The sequence below is a fragment of the Candoia aspera genome, chromosome 13 (assembly GCF_035149785.1).
Source record: "Candoia aspera isolate rCanAsp1 chromosome 13, rCanAsp1.hap2, whole genome shotgun sequence".
Classification (NCBI taxonomy): Eukaryota; Metazoa; Chordata; class Lepidosauria; order Squamata; family Boidae; genus Candoia; species Candoia aspera.
This window is the reverse complement of record NC_086165.1, coordinates 7,301,747-7,326,676: the sequence shown is the minus strand read 5'-3', so window position 1 is coordinate 7,326,676 and position 24,930 is coordinate 7,301,747. Positions and strand designations below refer to the sequence as shown.

The 24,930-nt window shown below is 43.9% G+C and overlaps 1 protein-coding gene across 2 annotated transcripts in view; it reads right to left on the bottom strand.

The window, feature by feature from the left end:
* TRIP4 (thyroid hormone receptor interactor 4) overlaps positions 1-17,667 on the bottom strand; it is a 32,282-nt gene extending 14,615 nt beyond the window's left edge. The window contains exons 1-11 of one of the 2 annotated variants that reach the window (XM_063313959.1): positions 17,561-17,667; positions 16,402-16,568; positions 15,186-15,322; positions 13,413-13,640; positions 11,812-11,890; positions 10,625-10,754; positions 9,429-9,644; positions 8,551-8,674; positions 7,644-7,831; positions 4,325-4,449; positions 1,933-2,024 (exon numbers count right to left, since the gene is read on the bottom strand). In XM_063313959.1, the coding sequence (XP_063170029.1) occupies positions 1,933-2,024; positions 4,325-4,449; positions 7,644-7,831; positions 8,551-8,674; positions 9,429-9,644; positions 10,625-10,754; positions 11,812-11,890; positions 13,413-13,640; positions 15,186-15,322; positions 16,402-16,568; positions 17,561-17,640 (1,566 nt within the window). In that variant the 5' untranslated portion in view covers positions 17,641-17,667. Of the gene's footprint in view, positions 1-1,932; positions 2,025-4,324; positions 4,450-7,643; positions 7,832-8,550; positions 8,675-9,428; positions 9,645-10,624; positions 10,755-11,811; positions 11,891-13,412; positions 13,641-15,185; positions 15,323-16,401; positions 16,569-17,373; positions 17,474-17,560 lie in introns of those variants that run through there. The other variant, XM_063313958.1, reaches the window with a different exon arrangement.
* Positions 17,668-24,930: the final 7,263 nt, after the last annotated feature.

Sequence of the window (24,930 nt, the reverse complement as noted above, 5' to 3'; positions counted from 1 at the left end):
AACTACAACACCCAGAAGCCCTTGCCATTAACTATGCTGTCTGGAGCTAACAGAAATTAGCCACATCCCAACCCAACTGGGTAAGACATGAAGGAAGGGGGGAAAGCTCTCACAGCTTGGATGCAATTCACTGCAGATGAGCCGGGCTAGCTGTCACCCTGTTCCTTAGGGAGCCACTAGCTACTGCCCCACTGAGACCCAACACGGGGCAAGCAATGCTGCCGTTGCAGCTGCTGCGTCTATTCACCTGCAAAAACAAACAACCCGTCACTAAGGATGCGCTTCCACAAGCAGCTGAAAACACATGCAGCAAACCCGCATTGCTGCGGAGCACACACAAGCCCGAGTAGGAAGAGTCCCTCATTTCAGAGGTTCATGTAGCACAAAGACTACGTGGTGTGCAAAAAACCCTCCTATCCCTTCCACTCCCCTATGCATTTGGAAATGGAGGCTGGGAGAGAAGGGCTGGAGGGCTGCAACAAACAGGAATTGGGGCCTGGTGTCTTGGACTTTGCCTAACCAGTATAAATGTTGCCCACCCACCCAGATGAATAGAAAGCATCTGCTGGAGGTCTCAGGAGGTGCAAAGGAAGGGGGCATGTGTGCTGCGTGAGAGCTCCCTGCTTTGGAACAGCTTCCCCCCCTCAGGTGAGATGCCCCCGCCCCACCCCAGCCTTCCAGAGAATGCTTAAGATTTGGCTCTTACAGGAACCCTTTGGAGATTAAAGAGCCAGGCTAAGATCTCCCCCATACATGGAGTTACTGTTGTGTTGTGGTTTGACTCTATAATTGTACCGCTGCTGTTGCATTATTATCTCATGTCATCCAGAGCCTAGAGCCTTTGGAGTCAGACCGTTCAGAAATCTTACACATCAACAGACCAACACGGATCCTCCCAAGCGCTCAGACGAAAGTCCCCCACTCAGAGGAAACGGAAACACCAGACTGCGGAGTGGAATAATCGCCAGGTATCCTGGGGTCACCAACGGAAGAGTTTGCTTTCAGAAAGAGGACACTACTGAAGTTTCTATGGCAGTTTTCATCTGTTCGAGCAAGGCCTCCCTCCTGCCTTCCGGAGGGACAGCCACAAATCCCCCAGGTAAGCCGGCCTGGCTGCTTTTGTAAATCAACAGCCAGCCAACCCTGGATGGCGGAACCCTTGTTCAAAAAGAGATTTTCCCTGACTCAGGGCTGAGTTGGTTAAACCAACCCGCATTGCAACAGGGAGAGATCTGAGAGGGGAGTCCAGTTCTACACTGAAACCCGCCTGCAAAGGGTAGCAAATGAGAAAGGACAGGAAAGGTTTTTTTCCCTTCTTTCCTGGTTCCTACTCTAACTCTCAAGCACCCCCCTTGCGGAGAAAGGCTTTCTAGAACATCTTCGGAGTGGGACGAAGGCTGGCTTGTCATTTAATGCAACCCAAACCCTTAAACGAGGCATTAATTTCTCTCGTGCTCCTAGAATGGTGAGCTGCCACCAGCTGCCCAGCCCTGCTCAAAGGGCAGGAAGCTGTTCTGAGGACAGGCTATGAAGCACACGCCCGGCAGGGAAAAGTCCCCAATTTCAACTCCTTAGCGCCCTGAACTCCTCACAGGTTCCAATGGTAACAGCCGGTGGGAAACCCCAGAGGGCCTGCTGTCAGTCAAAGCAAGGTTGTGGGGAAGGGAGAGAAGATGTAACTCTCTGCTCCCCAGAGGGCTAGTGCAGGAGGATGGAGCTAGCAGAGCAATATTTTCGTTTTCCACATTCAGGACCTTTGGGGATGGGGTTGTCTCCAACTGCATTGATTTTATAACTCCAAGAGGACTGGGGAGAAAAAAGGCTGCTTATTTTTAAAGCAAGGGACAAAACGTCTTCCAGCTTCAATTACTGCAACCCCCGCCCCACAAAAGGGGAAACCCCAGAAACAAGTTGCCTGTTTTGCTCACTCACCTGTTCCCTAAATTGCTCTTGCGACAGGCAGTCAATCAAGTCCACGCAGCCGAGGAGGCAGCCGGAGGGATAATCCTTGGGAAATTCCAAATCTGCAGCAAGCGGGAGAGAAAATCGTCAGGCAAGCTCACGCATGTGCCTCGAGTCTCTGCCATTCTCCACATGGCCCTGATTAGCCTTCGCCAGCCCTCGCGCGCAGTCCCTCCACGGTACTTTCAGCCGCTAATTCAATGGTTTGGATGAAGCAAACGCCTTCTCAGGGGGCGCTGCCTGATCATATACATGTGCAGGGAAAGGGCTTCATTGCCACGTCACAGGAAGCCATTCCCCATCAGGACCTCAAGCTCCGAGAGCTTCCAAATTTCTACTGCTACCCTTCCAGCCAAGATGTATCTCCCCCAGGTTATGGTGACCCTTCAAAGGTCAACGTTCCACACAGTCGTCTAAGGACCTTGCTCTGGGCCAAGAAACGCCTTCTCAGTGGAACCCATTTTATGCAGTTGGACTGCCAGATGCACGTGGTAAGATTTCTGTCTTGAGAAACACACAGTATGTGCTTGGGGGGGAGCTGAGAAGTAAAAAAAAAGTGAGGTGAAATGACCAACAGGATAGAAAATGGGGCTCTGGAAAAACTGCCGGTCAGGCTATATAAATTCAGAAAGGAACCCTATCTGGAGTCATGCAATGAACTAAGCCAGAAGGTATCTGTTGAGTTTCACCCTGCTGTGGTGGTTTGTGGTTTCACACCTTGCATAACACCAGTAAGTTTATGTCAGTTAATATTCATAGTGAAATAATCCTTGGCTTCATGTAATATAAATAACTGTCACACATTCATACATCCACATATGTCTGCTCTTTCTCCCTTCCTATACCTTTTTCTCAAAATCTCCTTTCCCTTTGGAGCAAGTTCTTGATAGCTACAGCCCTATTTAACCAAGCTAAGTAAGCATCACTGAAGTAATCACATATTCTAACCCTGCCTAACCTTGAAATCATTTTCTTCCCATTGCCCTGTTGTCTTTAGTGAGGTAATGCTCTGACTAAGTTCCTTGGAACTGAGAATTACTGTCCTGACTTAAGCAAAAAACCACGCTGAGACAAGGAATTAGTCTCTAGTGTTTATTATCAGCTCTAGTAGGTAGAAAATCCTGCCAAACTGAAGGAGCGTGGGAAACCCAGACAGATAAACCCCCAAACTCAAGGCAGGTCTGCTCTGAGTTTCTTTGAAGGACAGTTCAAAGCCTCTAAACTACACATTTGTTTTCCCCCCTGGATAGGGGCCCCCTCCTGCTCACCATCCATGCTCATGACAATTATGGTCTCATATTTTACAAAATCCTACTGCATCACACTATATAAATAATCAGAATGTTACGAATGTGATATGTGCTCTTACAAGTAGGAGTGTACTATGCCACATCATCTGCCTACTGAGGAATGTATATGAGGACCAGGAAAAAACAGTTAGAATGAAATTAAATAGTTTGAAATCAGGAGAAGAGTACTGTATATTTTATTTACAAGCTGAAATATCATAAGAGATGCTGGACTAGAAAGAAGGAATAGAAACGAAAATTAAAATTGCTGGGAGAAACTTTGACCATCTCTGATAATGTGACAATAGTACTTTGATGGCTGGAAGTGAGGAAGATACATCATCATCATCATCATCATCATCATCATCGTAATTTATTAAACTTGTATGCTGCCTGACTCTCAACAACTCTGAGCAGCTCACAACAATCAGACAAAGAAATTACAATAAATAAAAAATAAAAGGTAAAGATTTGGCAAGCGTGATGAAGCCTAGGTTTTTATGGCTCTTCTAAACAAGAATCTTTTGCTGAAAGTAAAAGAAAAGAGTCCAAAAGTCAGTCTGTTGCTCAGTAATAATAATTTAAAAAAACAAGACTATGTCAATAGGCAATGCCAAACCCAAACAACAGGCAGAGAGGAAGCTGAAGTAGTAACAGGCTTTACATTCCTGGGTTCAAAAGTCCATACAGATGGTGACCGCAGCCATGAAATAAAAAGATGTTTGCTACACACCAAGTCTCTGTTGATTTAGAGCAGTGCTTCTCAACCTTGGCCATTTTAAGAAATGTGGACTTCAATTCCCAGAATTCCCCAGCCAGCATGCTGGCTGGGGAATTCTGGGAGTTGAAGTCCACATTTCTTAAAATGGCCAAGGCTGAGAAACACTGATCTGCAGTTTTTGAAGAAGACTCTGATGCTTGGAAAAATGGAAGGTGGTCACAATGGTTCCAACCATTTTGAGCACCTCTCCTTCCAGAGCATCTCACCATACAAACTATGAACACACAGCTTTTCATTTCCCTTCTGGCCTCTAGAGAGAAGAACCCCAACAAGGCTAAAGGACAAAGCTCACCTTCCTGTAGTAACATTCGGTACGTGGCCTCCAGGTCAGAGATTTCCTGGAGGGTAGGCCTTTTTGCTGTGGCCGCTATCCATAGCCGGCCTCTGTGTGATGTGTACCAAATTCGGCCTTCCACCCTGCGGAAGGAAGGGGAAGGATCAGAAACAGAGCCAGCCTCCCAAAGGGTTTCTTTACCTGTCACTCAAAGAACATTTTCATTACCTTTTGGAAACCACTACCTGAAACTCTGGGGCAATCTCTGAGCCAACAGTCTCCACAACAAGGAAGTGGCTATGACAAAAGGACAGAGGTCCCTTAAAAAGCTTCACAACCCAGGAGACTGGCAGAGGAACTAAGATCTCCCAAGCAGGCAGGGAAGGTTTACATCTTCCTTTTTTTTCAACAGAAACAAATGTTTCTCCCCACAGACTAACCAAAGAACACTAGAAACAAACATTTTTTTTTAAAGGTGCTTTGAAAAATTCTTTCCCCGCTTAGAGCTCTGTCGTTCTAGCCTCATGAGACAGCCAAGGAAAGAAAGGTCTAGCAGACAATACATGCATGGGTGTAACTAAACCCAACGTCCAGGGCTTAATTTGTAGAACGGATAAAAGTCAAAGCCCAGCTGTACTTAGAAATGCCTGCTCTTTCCACTATTACAAAACTGATAGGATGGTTGGGCTTTTCACTTCAAATGACTGACCTCTAAAATAAGAGGGTTGTCTTAAAATCCCTGGGAATCTGGGCTAAGCAGGTGAGGGAGGGATTGTCTCACATTCATGGTCATTGTCTTTTGGGGCAAGGAGCAAGCGAAGAGTCACAATAGCAGCATAGCATGTTCTGTACCTGCTATACTGGCATTCAGCCCTCTTCTCTAAGGAGCTTAGAACACTAAATACAGCCAAACCATTTTTATCATTTTGTAACTGTGAAAGACTCCAGGAAGGAGGCACCCAACACAACACGTTTCATTTCACAGCAAACCAGCCATTTGAAACACAGCACCTCTGGCCTCTGGGTCCAGTAATATCTCACCCAACGTACCAAACTGGATTTTAATTCACACAGTCCTTGTGGTTGCAATGGTGGCAAATGACTGCATCCTCAATCAGCTGATTGCCAGTCAGATGCTTTTTACATTCAGCCTTCCAAACTTGGTGCCCCCCCCAATGGGTTGGATTGCTACACTTCTTACAGGTAGTCCTTGCTTAATGACCATTTGTTTAACAATGATTCGGAGATACGACAGGGCTAAAAAGTTACTTGCAACCTGTCCTCAAAGTTACAACCGTTGCACCATCCCTGCAGTCACCTGGTTGTGATTTGGGCACTTGGCAACCAGCTCACATTTATGACCATTTGCAGGATCCCACGATCACATGATTGCAATTTGTGACCTTCCCAGCCAGCTTCCAATCCTAAAACTCAATTGGAAACAATTGATTCACTTTACAACCATTGCAACTTGCTTTACAATCACAGTGACTTACTTTATGACCACCACAAAAATAATTACAAAATCGGGTCTGGTCATGTGGTGCCTCGCTTAATGACCACATCACTTAGCGACCAAAATTCCAGTTCCTATTGTGGCTGTTAAGCAAGTGCTACCTGTGCCCCTATATAAAATTGATGGGAATTATAACCCAACACATCTAGAAAGCATCAAGTTGGGGAAAAGCAGCATTAAAATGTAGCAACTGTGTTCAACACACACACACACACACATCTTTTTTCCTTCAGGGAGGGAGGGGAGAAAACAGCACCACCTGGTGTATGGATCAGAATGGTTAAAATATTTAGGCTAGCATAGTTGTAAACATGGGTTAAAATTAAACATTGGAAGTTGATTGTTTCAAAAAAAAAAAATAGAATGAATGGCATAATTAAAACCGGGCTGTGCAGAAGGGTCACCTCCTGTTTAGGATTTCAGCCACTTAACTTTACTTTCCATAGTTTTCCATCCCACCTTTACGTACAATCTACGTTCGTCCTGTGATAAGACAAATGTTGATGAGTTTGCTTCTGCTCAGTGTTGTACTAACTGAGCCATGGCCACTTATAAACCTTGGTTGATGGCTTACCACTGAGTGTGAAACCCATTACTGTGGCTTACTTAACAAAAGCAGTTAAAACAAATGAAGGCTTGAAGTAATGTATGAACTCAGTTGCAGGGCCACAAAATGTATGCACTTCTTTTTGGGGATGTTTTAGGAAATTCCCCCCTCCCTTCAGAGACTTTATGCACCCCTCAATGTTTTGTACTTCTTTAAAGTTCAGGGTGGTAATTAAGTGAAGACCACTGTATACTGTTATTACACTTAATTTGTCCAACACTTTTTTCCAAAATGCTCATGGCACTCTGCCCTCTCATCCCCCCCACAACAAACTTTTCAGCATCTCTCTCCACTTTAGCAATAATGCAGCACAAGGCATTTTGGGACTCATCACTAGTTCCTACCTGAAATTTGATTCTAACCTTCTTCTAAGTGTGAAGTAAGATGATATAATTTTGAGGGAAGAGTGTGCTATATTTTGTGGAAAATGACCAAGAGGTTAAAAAAGGTATAATCAATTCCTGAACATCCTTAGAAAATATAAAATTGCCAGTGGCTATCGAAAACATGCTCCTGTGATGCGATTTTTCCAACCTTTAGCTGTGAAAAAAACTTTGTTCAAAATTAACCCCCCATAGAATATTTTTTACAACTTAGAGCAATCCCCAGAGCTTACAAGCCACAGAGGGAAGAAGGGAAGCACATGAATTTCACAAACATGAAGAGACAGCTAGAGCTCATTAAATCGTACAGGCAGCTCCAATTACAGAAACGCCAATATGTTTTCTCTAAAGCTTTCTCTAAAATGGCAGTGCCACTTTCTAAGCCATGACATAGCTGACCGGATTTCCAAGAGTGGATGGGCAAACCTAGCATCACACAAGTAGCCCATTTTCAGCAAAAAACAGCAAGGGAAAACGTGTAGGATTTAGCTTGAAACAGTAATGGAACTTATGGAATAATGGAACACAATAGGGCTACGGAGATGCACCCGTCACCTCACTACAGCCTCCCAATTTCCCCAAAGAAAGCACATCTGAGTGGGTTCACATGTGATGCCATAAAGTGATTTTTTTGGCTTATGCTTAGTGTGTTATATGACACTGGTAATCACAGTTGCTAAACCCCATTTATGGCCTAATGATGTACGAATCCTGTCCCAGAAGCTTATTCAAACAAATCTTGGCTAACTATGATTTAGTATAGCAAACTATGATTTAGTATAATGTGGGAACCTAGTCTCAAAGTGCTCCTGGTGACAGATCTCTGTTTACCTCTTGATTCCTTTGACCAGCAAGGAGGCCCAAGGCTGATGCAGGCTCAGACACCAGCCGTCATCTGAAATCTCCTGTATCTCTCGGTCCTGAATCCGTAGGCGACTTCTTTCCAAATCTGCGGGGTTCCCACTCTCTGCAGGAAAGTCCATTTTCCGGTGTGAGAGCAAACCAGCCTGGTCCACCCACTTCAATATAATTTAACAGAGAACAAAAAATAAGACATTGCAGAAAGGTAACATTTTATACTGAAACCAGTATAATGTAAAATGAAAAAAATAGGAACAGAAAGCGCAAGCTTTTTGACTTGTGCTTAAATGCCACTGGTGTTCACTACTGTCACTGAATTCAGCAGAAGGAACAAAAAGTTACTGTGGGGGGCTTAAAAGTACCTAATTAGCCATGAAAACAAGAGGCTGGTTGCCAAGACAACAATCTTAAAACAGCCCACCTAAGTTTGTGTTCTCTGCCTGGACTACAGTGGGAAAAAGACATAGAAACACTATCCTAAGATGCAACCTGCAGACCCAAGGAGAACATCAAAGGCTTAAATGTCTCTTCTGATTGGTTTCACACCCAAAATGGTTTGCTTGGTTTTAGCTAAGCACAATGGGCAAACCCTGCCATTTGTGGCTCGGTGTGATACGTGAACCCAGACACCGAGGTTTATTCAACCAGCTATAGCTTAGTGTCATTTGTGAGCCCTGCCCACAGGTTGGTGATGCCCAAACAGATGGGTCAGGAAAAAAGTTTTATGGACAAAAAAAAAAAAAAAATCCTAACCCCAGGATGATGATCTCCAAAACCTATTCCTGAAAATACAGTTATTAGGTTGTTTGGTGGTGGTGGTGGTGGTGGTGGTGGTGGTGGGGATTCAGAGGTGGGGAGAGAAAGAAAGAACACTGACCACAGGAGCTGGCTGGAGAATGTGAGGATTCACCAAGACTCCCAATTCTTCAAGTTTCCTGTCTGGATTTTGCTTTGCCTTGATCAAAGTGCCGCTGTTGATAGCTTCGACTGTTTCATCCAACCTGCAAGGACAACCAAGCAGTTTGCCTTGACTCCCATGATATTCTCTTCACTCTTTTTATCTAGTGCTACAGCTGAAAATACCCTTCTCGTGCAAACACGGACCTGTGTTCTTAATGAGTTGCAAATGCTGAGAATACCTCGATTCAATAATTTAATAGCATCCTCAATTATCTTGGTTAGCAAGTTCTTAACTCTCTTAAGACTCTGAGTCTGCCTTTCCACTCCCCTCAGGAGCTTTCATGGAAGCTTACTATCCTGCCAGACCAGAATGAATTAATAAGAGAGACAAATCCATCATGGCAGCTGATCTTTTCCTATTACAAATGCAGGACTGTGGTCTTTGCTGTCTGCATAGTTCACTGTGAGGTTGCAGAACAAAAAAGAGATGTAAGCATGCTGTAAAGCAGGCTTCCCCCCGCTGCTGAAATACCAATCTCTGCTGGCCCAGACCAGCAGGGAGAGATGTGGAAAACGATAGTTTAGCACTATTTGGAAGGCCTCAAGTCCTTCCTTTCAGCACAAGTTCTTCAGAAAGTCATTCACAGAAGACCCATTCATGGATGCTTAAACAGGATCCGTGAATGAATGAATGCATGCATGTATGAATGAAGTGGGGGAGGAACAGGGAAAATCTAGGCCCCTCCCAACACATCCATTCCCACCCAAAGAGCACCTGCCATTTCCAGAAGAGCTTGCCTATCGCTACGGTGACCTTGAGTCAACCACCCTCCCCCACTGCGCCAGGATCCTCACTTGCTGTGATATTCCGCCAGGCTGTCGTGTTCCTCCAGGAACTGCCGACCAGCAAAGTCGATGGTGATCTTCCTGGACAGCCGCGAGGCGTGCCGCAGCTCACGCAGCTCCTTCGCTCTCTTCTCCAGCATCTGCCTCTCCTGCTTTGACAGCCACTGGTTGGAGTCCGTCGCAAAGTAATCTGACTCATCGTCAATGACTTGAGTTCGTCGCACACTGGCAAACCGAATGGAAGATGGGCAGCACCATTACCCCCAGGAACACTGTGTCACCGTCTGGGAAGCCGTCTTATATCAAATTAAGCTACTGGTCCACTTAGGCCTCTACAGTATCATATATTCTCAGCGGCAGCATCTCCCCCGGGCTGTTTCCCATCGCTTGTTACTCAACCCCTTTAACTGAGATGAAAATTAGGATCTTCAGGATGTGAAATAGGTGTTCTTCTAATAGACCATGGGTACTTCAAGCACAGATTTGATCCATGGGGGCCCTCTAATTTTTCACTGGAGCCCTCCATGAGGAACGTGGCCAATCCAAAGCAAAGGACTTTTATTGAGCAAGTAGGGATATTTACTGAATATTTCTATCTTGGGCAGTGAAGCAGAACCAATGGCTATCCCCTTTCACAGTCCAAATTAAAATTAATCAAAGCACAGTAGATTTTACCCATAACTGACCACACAGCAGGGCCGGGGCTGACAGCAAGAAATTTTTTCTCTTCCTCAATTCAGGCGCCCAAGCACTTCTAACAAACAACATCACCCGGTTGGTGTTCTCTGCCAAAAGGCAAGTGCAGCCAGCACAGATTCTCACTGTTAATGATTCGCCCAGCGGGCGTCTTCCCTCCTCAGGAAAGCTCCTCCAGCTTTTCCATCAAAGAAAACGGCTGAGTTAAAAGCAAAGCTTCTCTGCTTGTGGGGCTGGCTTTAAAAAGAAAGCGCAAGAGCAAGGCTCAGTGGCCAAGGATGGAAACTGCAGGTGTGAGCGCAGCACGAGTTCACCTCCAGCACCTTTTCGATCAAGGCTAGACACCTTGGCGCCCACCAGGTGCCTCAACTATGCAGGCCAGGAAACTACAGAGGCAAAGTCCAATCCATTCTGGGAGCACTCAGCTGGGGAATTTATTTATTTATTATTTAATTGATTGATTAAAATGATGGTCTACTCATCCTTTTCTACCTCGTTCTTCCACGTACCTCATTTTGTCATACTCTAGCAGTTTGTCTTTATGCTTCACAGCCATCTCCAGACCTGATTGAAGTCGAGCTTCCCGATGTTGGGGTAAATCTTTGTCATTTGTGTCCATCTTCCCAGAATTTTCAGCACCTGAGAGACCCCCCATACACAAAAAAAGCTCACTTCGGTACAAAGGGGGAAGTCAGAAATTAAATATTTACCTGTGCTTTTTTTCCCTTAACATTTTTAACAATAATATAGTGGAGATTCTGGCATTACATTCAAAAATGTATCTATTCATAGATAATATTTTTGGAAAATGTACCTTTGTTTTAAATAAAAGGATTATGACTAAATTAATAATAATAATAATAATAAAGATAATAATAATAGCATAGAGTACTGTTGATGTACTTCTTAAAAGGTAGAAATTAGTATATACCTCTGTCAATCTATCCATCCATCCATCCTTGTATATCTGTATATGCTGTATCATTGTTAAATAAAGTTTAAAAAAAAAGCTCACTTCAAGTCTTGAGAACATGGCACCATAAATAAAATGCCCAACTCAACCAAGATTACCTCACATTGGCTGAGCTGAAAACATTAGTAGATCGGATACTTGTAAGAATTGTCAAAAAAATATTACTCCTATTGAATCAGAAAGTTTAGCATCCTTCAAATGTTTCAAGGGAATTGAATAATTCTGCCCCTCCCCGTAACAAGCTTTTACATTACATTACATACAGGTCTTCCTTGTTTAACGACCACTTGTCCAGCAACCGTTCAAACTTACGACAGCTCTGAGCAAGGGGGACTTAGGACCAGTCCCTGAAGTTCCAGCCATCAGAGTCCCTGTGGTCACATGATCACGATCCAGGTGCTCGGCAACCAGCCTGGATTTCCAACCACTGCAGTATCCCCACATGAGCACGATTTGCATCCTTCCCTGGCAGCTTCCCGCAAGCAAAGTCAATGGGGAAGCTGGCAGGAAGTCAGAAGTTGTGAACACGTGAGTTCCTCACTTAACGACCCATGCGCTCCTCGCTTAACAACAGCTACTGGGGACTGCCGGGACTGCTGTTGCTAAGCGGCACGGTCATGTGACATCACGCTTTATGACCGCATTGCTCAGTGAAATTCCAGTCCCAATTACCGTTGTTAAGTGAGGACTACCTGTACAAATAGCCCTTGATAAAATACCCACCACCTAGAAGTTTCTTTAGCAGCTTCTGGCTTTTATTAGAATCCCGCTGCAAGACATCCTGTTCTTCTCTGGTGCACACCTACAAGAGAAGAGGCATCAGACTGAACTTAAGATCTTCCGAGCACTGGGTGTAACGCTTAGGAAGCACCTTTTCTTCTTGCTGGACGTGCATCATTTGTTCACTGTGAAGATTCCTCTCTGAACTGTAACTTCATCCGCATTTTTAATCAAAATGTGTTCAAAGCAAATTAAAAACAACGAAGTGCCAAGGTGAGAATTCAGTACCCTGCTGCCCTTTGGTTTTGTTCTAGATCTAGAAGTTTTCCTGCCTGTTTTGTAACTCGGTAGTATCTAGCCTCGCTAGTTAAGAATACGTTTCTCTGTTTTCATGAGTGCATATGGCTGGCGGCTTACAGTGGGATTTTGTGTTATGACAGGCATTCCTTTCTTCTCAGGGTTCAACAGGTATTTAAAATATCAATTACGTCTTTAAAGAGGTTTTTCCTTAAACAACTTCCTCGTCCTCCCCTATCTACTTGCTGTTTTTATACTGTTGCAATCAATACACTAGCTTGTCACCTTTCCCAAGGCAAAGTTAATATTTATTTTTTAAAAAACAGAACAATGTACTTATAAATCTCTTTGTCTAATTCAGTGTTTCTCAACCTTGCCAATTTTAAGATGTGTGGACTTCAGCTCCCAGAATTCCCCAGCCAGCCAGCTGGCTGGGGAATTCTGGGAGCTGAAGCCCACACATCTTAAAGTGGCTAAGGTTGAGAAACACTGTTCCGGTCCCATCTTGCTTCTGCAGAACATCTTCCCTTGATGTGGCCAGGAACTCTGGATCCCACCTTCCACTGATAAGTATGAGGGAGGGTCAGACTCGCCAGGGTGTCTCTCCCAGGCCTGCCTTCTTTGCCCCTGCTCCAGCTTGGGGACTGGCTGTGTGTGCAAGGCTGGCAGTGGTGAACAGTGCAGAGGGAGGTGCTGGCTGGGGAATTTCTTAAGGTATTTATTTCCCAGGCTTAAAAGTAAAATGCTGAGACTGTTGTCAGTACATCTTCAGGCATCCTAGGAAGATCTCCAGGCATCCCTAAAACATGAAAAGCAACTTTTTAGTAGTTCAGAAAAGTTTAAAGCAGGAGCTGCTGCTCTTCAAATGGGGTATAAGCTTCCTTCTTTTCTTTCAGAATTCACAAAGCATTGAATAAATACTTTTGTTTCCTCATCCCCGTGCACGACCTGTTTTGGTAGGGCTACCAGATCTGGGCTGCAAAAAATTGGACAACCACGGAAAGCAGCAGAGTGATACTTTTCTGTCTCTATCTGCTGCCATCTAGCAGCTATCTGGTTTTTTAAAACTTTTCTGTCCCCATAAAAGTTGCTTTCCATGTTTTAAGGATGCCTGGCGATCTTTCTAGGATGCCTGAAGATGCTAAGGAACCCTCTCCAAGAGAGCAGATCCAGAGACAAACTTTTGCTGTGCCTGAAAAAGCTGTGGGAAGTGTAGAGAAGGAATGCTTGTATCTTGCAGCCAGCGTTTAGATTCCAAGTCCCAAAGAGAGAAAGAAAACAAAAACATACAGAAAATTTTAGCATACCAGAGTTCCACAGAATAAGCAAGGCCCAGACCCTTCTTGTTCGCAGACAATGCGCCCACACGTCAAACAGTTGTTGATGAGCTTGTGCTTTTGGGCCAGGCATTCACAGGAATGGCGCCCTGGAAGCATGACAGCCAGCTTGTCCTGACCTTCTTTTGTGTACAAATTCATGTATTTGGCCTTCTTCTTGGAGGAAGAGGAGCTGCTACCTCTCGGGACCTCCTGGACCTGTTATGAAGGTGGAGAAAGAAAGATAAAATGAGGAGAGGAAAACACACCAGAGCAGTGTTTCTCAACCTTGGCAACTTCAAGATGTGTGGACTTCAACTCCCAGAATTCTGGAAGTTGAAGTTTCCTATCTTAAAGTTGCCAAGGTTGAGAAACACAACACCAGAAAGTAGATATATTACCACATACTACCACAAACACACAAGGTTGAGAAAGTAGGTATACTACCACATACTACCACAGTACCTACATATAGTATAGATATACTACCACAGTACATATATAGCAGGAACATCTGGAATTGAAATTGGTTACCCATTTTCTCAGTTACAGAAAGGTACTGTCCTAACTTAAGCAAAATACTACGCTGAGACAAGGAATTAGTCTCTAGTTTATTAACTGCTCTAGTAGACAAAAATCCTGCCAAACTGAAGGAGTGTGGGAAACCCAGACAGATAAACCCCAGAACTCAAGGTGGGTCTGCTCTGAGTTTCTTTGAAGGACAGTTCAAGGCCTCTAAACTATGCAGGCGTTTTCCCCCCTGGATAGGGGCCCCCTCCTGCTCACCATCCGTACTCATGACAGGTACACAGAGATAGCCTAAGTGTGTGTTAAAATAATATCTCCCATCGTTTTGTTTGCTGTAAGGTCTAATAGTATTCCACTCCCCCACCCCAAAAAAAGAGAGCCTGTTTGGTCTAGTGGTTAAGGTGCTGGGCTAGAAACCAGGAGTCTGTGAGTTCTAGTCCTGCCTTAGGCATGAAAGCCGGCTGGGTGACCTTGGGCCAGTCACACTCTCTCAGCCCAACTCGGTGCAATGCAGACTAGCCTCCGCGTGGTGCAATGTGACTTGTCATGGCTAAATAGTCTACACATCTGGCTGCTGGGCCTCACAAGGATTTCCCAGCAAGGACAGCAGCATGAACACTAAACTGCTATGCCATATGATTAAAATAATAATAGTAGTAGTAGTAAAAACAAAAAGAAACCTGTGAATTTGGTTCTGTTACATCCCGAAGAAAACCCTTAGAATACAAAAGTGGGTACCCACCAATATAACATCACCTGAGAATTGCCCGTTTTGAAACAGTAGCCCATTCATCCTTTCCCTGGAGTTATTCATGGGAAAAAACCCTAGATTTTTTTGACAAAAATTCCAGTATGGTATTAAATTATCTGCTGCTAAGATCATGGCCCCAAACAGTCTCTCCTACAATGTCCCTCTCCAGACAGACTGAGACTCTAATTCTCAGAATTCCCAGCCAGTACGGCACCACAACAAGATAATGGGTAAACAATAATTATTCTGTATTTACTAAAAATAATTTTAATTGTTCTTTCATTCAGGGTCCTGTGATGTCTCGATAAGGTGGGGTCTTGTTATTCACCATGACATGCAATGGAACCTTTAAAAGCACTAAACAAAACAATTATAATCAACAATCCTCTTTGTTAATTCTGAAAGATTAGTTTTATCCTTCTATTAAAAAAAAAGTACTCCAAAATGAATGTGTTTTAATAACAGTGGATACCGAATGCACCTACCTTGGCTAAATCAAGTGGTGTTTTTACTTTTTCTACAGGCTGGCTGGCTTCAACATAAATAGGTGCTTCCTGTTTATTTCTCCCCTTATGCCTTCCTCTCTTTGTCTGGTCTCCTGGCCGAGGAGTATCCAAAGTATCTACAGAACAGGAAGAACTTAGCAGAAGCTGCTATTGGTACAGATTTTTTCCTCCCCCCTCTGCAAATATCTAAACCAGGGTTGCCCAAAGTGGTCAATATCAAACCCCAAGGGTCAATGCGACTATCCAAAGGGTTGATAAATGTCTGGGGGTCAAAAAAGGGTCAGTAAATGTTGGGGGTCAATAGGTGGTTGGTAAATGATGGAAGGTCAATTGGGGTCAATTAATATTTTGAGGTCTCTGTAGAGCTCCACACCAAAGTCCCTAGTCTTGAAGGTTTGGTGGCTAGTCGTGAGACAGTGTTACCCACGGTCAGCCGCCGGTGAGAACAGCCTTGAGTTGTCTCTATTATTATTATTACTATTCACAGTAGTAGCACTATTAGTTAAAGTACTATTTATTAAATTATTTTCATATAATAAATGTTTGGGGGGTCGATGAACAATCTGAAACTTCACGAAGGGCTCAATGAGCTAAAGAATTTGGGGACCGCTGGTCTAAATAAACAAAGAGCATGACACAAGACTATTGTACAGATCTTTTGCTACCCTCCATAAATCACTGGCCAATGTACAACTATGTCACATCACTGCATATTCCTAGATATTAAAGGAAGATGAAAGCAACATAGACATACCTGTTTTTTCGGTCTCATAATTAGTTCAGCCTAGGAAACACTGACCAAATTACTGCACCCTTAGAAAGAAGCGCTTTTTCATGTAACTTGCTGCTTTCTTTGGTTAGGCCAGGGGCAGGTCTTCTGGATGCTGATGAACTATAGCTACCATACAACTGCAACCCAACTAAACTTAATTTAAGGAATGTTGATTGCTGTAATTCAGCAAGCTCTGGAGGGGCATATTTTAGTTACCCTGCATTTAGGCAGAGCTATCAGACCAGGTCTACAAGGATTCAGATCCCCCCACCCCCCCGTAGATGGTAGCAAAGGGCTAAAAATTTCTATTGGTTGGGGCTAATCTAACAATGATTTGCTAATGTCCTCTTTATTCAATTATTTCTAATGTCCTCTTTATTCTTGAACAGCTTTTCATCTCATTTATTTTCTGCTTCCACTTACCATCCTTTTTCTGATATAGTGGCAAAGGATCAGAAGTTGTAGAACAGGACTGTTTCCACCTGGCTATGAGCTCATCTACAAAGTACTTCCTCTTGCCATCTTTCCCTTGGATTAAGTCAGTGACATACTCTCGAATCTCTTCCTCATCATCAATAGACAAAATATATCTAAAAAGATACAGAAGAGTATGTATACATGCTTATTAAAATGCAAAGATTAAGTTCCATGATGCTTGGCTTCCCCATATTTGAAGGGGCTGGACGGATCAAAAGGACAACTCTGGATATTAAGCCTTTTGGCGAAGAGAATCCAAATTAAACTGGGTTTCTACCAATGGCTTGATTTGCATATACTGTATGAGCAGGTTAGGCTTTCCACTAAAACAAACATTAGTAATTGTACTGCTTCTAGGAAAAGTTATTAACTGTGGGATGGGCAAGAGAGAGCCATAAAAATGGCTGGCAACTAAAAATGCCAATATTGTTTAATTGGTATTAAACCCTTCTCTTAACAGGGCTCTTAAACCTTGAATAGGTAAAGGTAAAGGTTTCCCTTGACATTAAGTCCAGTCGGTCCGACTCTAGGGGGCGGTGCTCATCTCCGTTTCAAGCCGAAGAGCCGGCGTTTGTCCGCAGACCCTTCCGTGGTTTCAGCACACCAAAGGAGACCAGGTATGTAAGGCAGCAAGAGCAGGTCACATTCACATTGCACATTAAACCATACATTGTGGTTTACCATTATAATAGTAATCATTATATTTACTCGTAATACTTGGATTCACACAACATCCTGAGCTGCAAACAAGTCACAATAGAATTTAATGGGTTGCATGAATGCAGTGGTCATGCTCTCACGGGCCCCAGCATCAGTTGCCCAATGCTGTCACCTCCCTGGGCTCAAGGCCTAGACCGGCTTCTTCCAAACGCCGCACCTGTTGAATTTCTGCCTGTTATCCAAGGGACAAAGCGATACCCTCGGTACAGCAATTGGCGCTCTTGGTCTGCCGGGGCCAAAGGAAGCCAAACGGAAAGGGGGAAGGCCAAGGGGCCACCCATTCGGGCCCTATCCCGAGGCAAGCAGGCAGCCCGTTACAAGGTTACATTGCGGGAGAGCGCCAGCTCTGCCCCGCTTCCCTTTTGCCCCCAACCTCCCAGCTCACTGGATAATCTCCTCGCTGACATCCAACCCAAAGCTGCCGCGCAGCTGCCCAATGCACCACGATACGAACGCCGTCGCCATCTCCGCTTCTGCCAGCGAAGCCTTCGTGACGGGGGAAGGAGAAAGTGCTGCACACCCACGAAAAGCCGGCCGGGCTTCGGTGCAACGCGCAAAGGCGCCGGCTAGACAACGACGGCTGCGCATCTCTAGTTCCGTTCCTCATCCTGCCAACCACCGTCTCCCTTATGGTTAGAATAGTGTTTCTCAATCTTGGCAACGTTAAGCCATGTGGACTTCAACTCCCAGAATTCCCCAGCCAGCATGAAGTCCACATAGCTTAACGTTGCCAAGGCTGAGAAATACTACTTATAAGAGCAGGATGTGGCAGAGTAAGCTTGCTGGGGAGACTCAGGTTCTATCTGATTCCTGCTTGGTCATGAAGACAGAGAGACACCCATGCAACTTGATCAACTTCGTTGGGAGTGTAAACAGGAGAGTTGTGTTGTGTTCAGGGGATGGACTGAACCTTCACCATTTTAGTCTAGGCAGTGACTGAGCTGGCACAATGTGCCACCAAGTCATTTTCAACTCCTAGTGACTACATAGATAGGTTTACAACATGCAAACTCAGGTTAACTGAACCATGATTGACTGCATTCCTGGCCTAGGAGCACCACTTGCTGATCCAGACACTATACTGGCTGGCTGTGCACAATGCATTGGCTAATCCTATGTTTGCCTAAACTTCATGCTGGCCCCCAAAACTGGGTTGAGTACTCATAGTTTGGCCTGTAAATAAAAGTCTCTGCATGCGTAAAATGGTAGAAGAGAGGCTGTACCTTGCTCGTGACTTTGGCCATCCTTCTCTGTATTTTAGTTGCTCTGCAACAGTTGGGTTTGCACAACTTAATGAATTACATATTGGGGCTGCAATCTGAAATTTTATGTGACTCTGGTGTAAGTGGTTGGCTTACCATTTAATGTGTTTTGCAAATCCAGACAATTGGGGTAATTCAAGAAACCATGGTTCATTTAACTATTATTAGCATGGTGTATAAAGTTAGCTACAACTGGCTTGTTTCTACCATTGTGAATCGTTTAGCTGGCACACATAAATTGAGCCACCTCACTACTTACTTCCAGTTCCAGGTAAAATACAAAATTCCAGCACTGTTCTTAAGAAAGATATTTATCTGAATCCTGATTTCATCTGCGTTGTAAAAACTGCTCTGTCCCATTGCATTTCTCTGTCCCATTATTACTACCATCAGTTCGCAGATCACACTAAGCCATAATGTGCTTTGTTTGGATTTGCTTGAGTGCTACCACTTATTCTGTCTCTACAGCATAATTTATGGCTTAGCAAATTGTTTAGTAAACTATCATCAAAGAAACCATGACTTAGCGTGATGTGTTCTAGATATTTCTAGAGTTCTGGCCAGAGTAAAAAGGGTTCCTTAAAATACATTTTAGCTTGGTTTATCCCCCAGCAAGATTTCCGATCCTTTGTAATATTCTTGTGGAAATGCTTGTTTCCATGTAAGTCATCAGAAATTAAGATGGAATAGGGGCTTCCAGTGTGAGTCATAGCTGACTGAAGATATCTCCATGAACAAGAAGAGACGACAACCACTATAAAGTATGAAGGACCAGCCAGTAGACCAGTCCTTTGAATCTCCCTAGAGATTTTCAAAACAGCAAGCTTAATTTGACATCTGGTGAGTTTTACTTTCTTCTTTGGATTTAAGAAATTTTAAACAGAGACTTAAGAATTTTAAATAATGTACAATTGGCAAAAAGCAAAAAAGGCCTTTGATTTAAGAAAGTTTTAAACAGTTTGGGAGACCAGAGAGATTTGGAATATTGGTTATTTTTGCTGTAAGATTTGGGGGGGAAAGTATATAATTAAATAATATACTTGTGGGAAATGACTGAAATGGAACTAAACCCATATTAGGAACTGAGGCTTGATGAAAGTTGCAAATGGACACTAGAAGGAACTAAAGGACCAGGCAGAAGAGTTAAAATGGCTAAACTCCCTATAACTTTTTATTATCTTAAAGGGTTTTTTGGAACATGGACTGAAATATTAATAACTAATCTCTCAGAAAGGATACAGCTTTTAATGGATTAACTTTTAGAAGATGATGAGAAAAACTTTAAAAAATGTTTACCTGACATAGACATTATAGAGTTGGAAGGCATGGAAGACAACAAAATTGGGATTACCAAAATGGGAATACAAAAGACAAATCAAGAAAAGGTTCTGGACATAGAACAGCTGTGACACGAAACCCTGGACGATGTCTCCTCATGGGATTTACAAAGTAGGCTGGTGAAAGCTTTGAAGAATCCTTTTAACTGAGAAAGAGTAATGAAAGATCAAATCCTGTGATGACACTGGAATGATTTAAAGATTGTGCAGAGCAAAACGAAGGAATATAAAGTTGGACTATTTGACCAGGGATAAAACTGTTTGATATTTCTGGTAACTCCTAATGGACTTTTTGCTGAGCAAGGATTGAAAAGATTATGATTGTTCCAGTTAGACTCAGACAACCAGTAGAATTCAATTGGAAATCTTTATTTACAAGCAACTATTTACAATAGTGAAGTCCTTATTTAAACATTCAAACCCAAGCGGGCAATGGTGGAGCGCAGGGCAAAACGACATTGCCAGGATCAACTGGGAACTGCGGCAAGGCAATTGGACAGGACTTGACTGGAGATGGTGGCAAGATGACTGGAGAATGTGGCAAGACGGCAAGGCAAAACTCGGCTAAGGATCGCAACGAGGCAGCAAGACTTGTTTTGACTGGACTCCTCTGCAGGGTGGCAAGACTTGACTCGGCTGGGCTGCTGGGCAAGGCGGTAAGACTCAACTCAGCTGGGCTTCTGGGCAAGACAGCAAGACTTGACTTGGCTGGGCTTCTGGTCAGGGCGGCAGAACTTGACTTGGCTGGGTTTCCAGACAAGGTGGCAAGACTCGACTCAACTGGGCTTCTGGGCAAGATGGCAAGACTTGACTCGGCTGGGCTTCTGGGCATGGCGACTTGACTCGGCTGGGTTTCCAGACAAGGCGGCAAGACTCGACTCAACTGGGCTTCTGGGCAAGATGGCAAGACTTGACTTGGCTGGGCTTCTGAGCATGGCGACAAGACTTGACTCGTCTGGGTTTCTGGACAAGGCAGCAAGACTCGACTCAACTGGGCTTCTGGGCAAGATGGCAAGACTTGACTCGGCTGGGCTTCTGGGCATGGCGACTTGACTCGGCTGGGTTTCCAGACAAGGCGGCAAGACTCGACTCAACTGGGCTTCTGGGCAAGATGGCAAGACTTGACTCGGCTGGGCTTCTGGGCATGGCGACAAGACTTGACTCGGCTGGGTTTCCAGACAAGGCGGCAAGACTCGACTCAACTGGGCTTCTGGGCAAGATGGCAAGACTTGACTCGGCTGGGCTTCTGGGCATGGCGACAAGACTTGACTCGGCTGGGTTTCTGGACAAGGCAGCAAGACTCGACTCAACTGGGCTTCTGGGCAAGATGGCAAGATTTGACTCAGCTGGGCTTCTGAGCATGGCGACAAGACTTGACTCGTCTGGGTTTCTGGACAAGGCAGCAAGACTCGACTCAACTGGGCTTCTGGGCAAGATGGCAAGACTTGACTCGGCTGGGCTTCTGGGCATGGCGACAAGACTTGACTCGGCTGGGTTTCCAGACAAGGCGGCAAGACTCGACTCAACTGGGCTTCTGGGCAAGATGGCAAGACTTGACTCGGCTGGGCTTCTGGGCATGGCGACAAGACTTGACTCGGCTGGGTTTCCAGACAAGGCGGCAAGACTCGACTCAACTGGGCTTCTGGGCAAGATGGCAAGATTTGACTCAGCTGGGCTTCTGGGCATGGCGACAAGACTTGACTCAGCTGAGTTTCCGGACAAGGCGGCAAGACTCGACTTGACTCGACTGGGCTTCTATGGAATTCGGAAGGCTGGGAAGGCTCTGTTTCTGTAGTGGCTACAGGGCAAGGCTCCGAGGATGATTCCGTTTTGTCTCCGAAGGAAGCTGTAAGCTCAGTGGAACGTTTGTCTCTGGCAACCCAGTCCACGCTCTGGCTCCATTTTATCCGGTTCCTTTCGTGCTGTTCCCCTTCTGGAACCAATCGGGCTTCATTTTGTTTGGCGCACTTTTTGGCTTGCCTTTCCTTTATGCTGCTTGGTGGTTTTAAAACGAGCTCCTGTTTTCCTCCAATCAGCTGCTCAGGGCTTTCCCACTCTGCTGAGCCACCCTGAGTTTCGGTTTCCCCTTTTTTCTTGGCATAAGTTTTGGTTTCCACGTTTTTCTCGGCATAAGTTTCGGTATCCCCTTCCTCAACCTCAGAGTCAGACTCAAACCTTACAATGATTTCTGGATTGTGTATAGATAAAAGTTAGGCTCTGAGGAGAAGAGTTTTTTTTATTTGTAACTTTAAAAGGTGAAAAGTTAGTATATTAGCTTGTAGTCGGTGTGATGAAGGTTGGAAGCCACTTTTTTATTATTGCCTTTATTACCTTTTTACTTTCCTTTTCTCTTCTACTTTTTTCTTTTTCCTTTTTTTTCTGCACTTTCTGAACGTTTTTCTTTTTGCTTCTAGTTTAGTTTGCATTAGTTTTTACTATGTTTATTAAAAACGTCAATAAAATTATTAACAAAAAATAAATAAAATAAAATGGACTAGAAGCCCACTTTACTTTAATGTATGATTATAGGATATTTTGTGGCTCTGTTAGAATGTAAATAAAAGGTTAACTAGCTGGTTTTTTATCAGAAGCCATTCTGATAAGAGGGAAGTGGGAGAGGGAGGTTGGAGATAGATAATTGAATACTGGGGCAGAGTTGAAAAGGGTGGGGGAGAAAAAGAGTTAACTAATATCTAAAGCAAGAGAAATAAGTTCAGGTAATCCCTTATGACTATTGAAGAGTAATTCTGTAAGCAGTTACGGAGGGAATTTGTGGCTGTAACTCTTACAGGATATAGTAAACTATTTCTTTTTATTATCTATCGCTAAACAAGATTTGGATCTTTCATGTTCAACTTGTCCTCCAAGGAAGCAGGAGAAAAAAATACAATTTTACCCTCCCCCAAGGCACTACACCAAGAAAATAATAGATAAGGGGTGGCAATATTTGCAAGAGAGGTGAATATAAGATCAGGTGAATTCCATATAAGTGCTCTAAACTTATCAGTTTTGGGTGATGAAAGCAGGAAGCCTAAAGAACATTTATTTCCAAAATAAACTTGAAACAAATTACACCACTTCCGTTCAAATAAAACCGAGTTTTGGTACACAGGATGATTAAAGCTTGGTGAGCCAGGGACTCCACAGACCAATCTTGCGAGCAAGTTTATTTTAAGGAGTTAGCAATTGTTTGAGAATTCAAAAACAGGATGTGAATTATTTATTTGTTTTTATTATTCAAATTTTGTTACCGCCCGTCTCCCCCAAAAGAGTGACTAGTGATAGTTATTTCAAACTGGGTAACCTGATGCAATAACACTATTCCCCCTGCCCCGACAAAAAAACCTTGTCTTTCTGGATCCCACTCCTCCATAAATATGAATGCACATAAAGCTGAACAAGGGTCTGACCCAAAAAAATGTAAGGATCTGACCTGACAATGCTGGAATATCTGAAAAAGCAAATGAAAGTGCAGCAAGGCAAAGCTGGGCACAGGAAGGAATTTAGAAACAAAGAAACTTGCAGGAGCAAGGACAAATACATCCGGAGAATAGTCAAAGAGAACATTGCTAAAGGAGTACTGGAAAGAAATCAAAGAGAAGACAAACTAAGTTTCACTCCCAAGTTCTTACCTTCATGCTGTTCTGGGACTCCTCTGAAGCAACTGTTCTATACTCTGCAAGAAGCGAGGAAGAATGTTGCAGTATGCCCCTTAAAAATTGTCTTATCTTCTCCGCCTGTGCCAAGAGGCTAAGTCTGAAATCAGCAAATGCAGTTTGCTTTAGATCCTTCAGAAGGAGATTGCCTTCTCCAATGGTTAAAATGTTGGGCTAAGGGCTTAATTCAGGACTTGAGGCAGCTATCAACAGCCTTATCTAGAGAGCAAAGAGTGTTATCTGTGGTTGTTCCCCTTCCTGAGTAGTTTTCAATAATAACTGAAACCCTGGTTGTTGCCCAAGCATTAGCAGGGTAAAGCCCACTCCTAAACGAGTCCCTTTTAAAAAATGGTCTTTGTTTTCATCATGCTTGCGTGTTTATTGACTTACTGCCTCGGGAGAGTCTTTCATTCTTTATGGTTTTATCTTGTGATTGTTTTATTGAATCAGAACATCCTAGAAGACTGGAGTTGGATAGGATCCTAAGGATCTAGTCCAACCCTCTGCAGTGTTCAGGAAAACCAGTTAACTGATCTATGGGAGGTAGCTGTCCAGCCTCTTCTCAAAAACGTCAGAGATGGAGAACCGAGAATCTTCATGGGTAGACTGTTTCACTGTTCTACAGAACTTAATGTCAGGAAGTTCCTCTCTCTCTCTCTGTGTATATATGTTTAGATTTTTTTTAAATCCCACCTTTATTACTTTTATAAATCACTCAAGGCGAGGAACCTACCTAGTACTCCTTCCTCCTCTTTTCCCCACAACCCTGTGAGATGAGTTGGACTGAGAGAGGGGGACCGGCCCAAGGTCACCCAGCCGGTTTTCATGCCTAAGGCGGGACTAGATATTTAAATGAAATTTAGATAGATGTAACTTATATTATTCCTGGTCCTAGTTTCCAGTGGAAAATAGTTTCTGACCATCTTACCTTATGGCATAATGTTATGTACCTGAACACTGAGTTGTCTCCCTTCAGTGTTCTTTTCTCCAGACTGAACATCCCAAGTTCCCCCAGCCTGTCCATCTAGGGCGTGCCCTCAAATTGCTGTATCATCTCATTGTATTCCTCTGAACCTGTTCTAACCGGTCAGTATCCTTCTGTAATTGTAGCAGCTAGAATCTGCAGTGCTCCAGGCATGTTCTCATCAGCACAGAGTGGAGGGGAATATTCACATGTCTTTGATACATTGCTTCTAACCCAGCTCAGAACTGCACTTGCCCCAGTAGCTGCTGTCTCTCACTGCTGTCTCATGTTCAGCTTGCTGGTAAAGACCACACCCGAGTCCTCCTCCAAGCCACAAATCCCCCCCTTATATGTGTGTCCTATATTTTAGCTCCCTGAGTGTAATACATGATATTTCTCTCTCTTGAAGGACATCTTATTCCTCTCATCCCAGCCTTGCAACTTCTCCAGATTAGATTGCAAACTCATTCTGTCATCCTAGGTGTCGGAAGGACTGCCCGATTTGGAGTCATCCACAAACTTGATAACCTGCACAT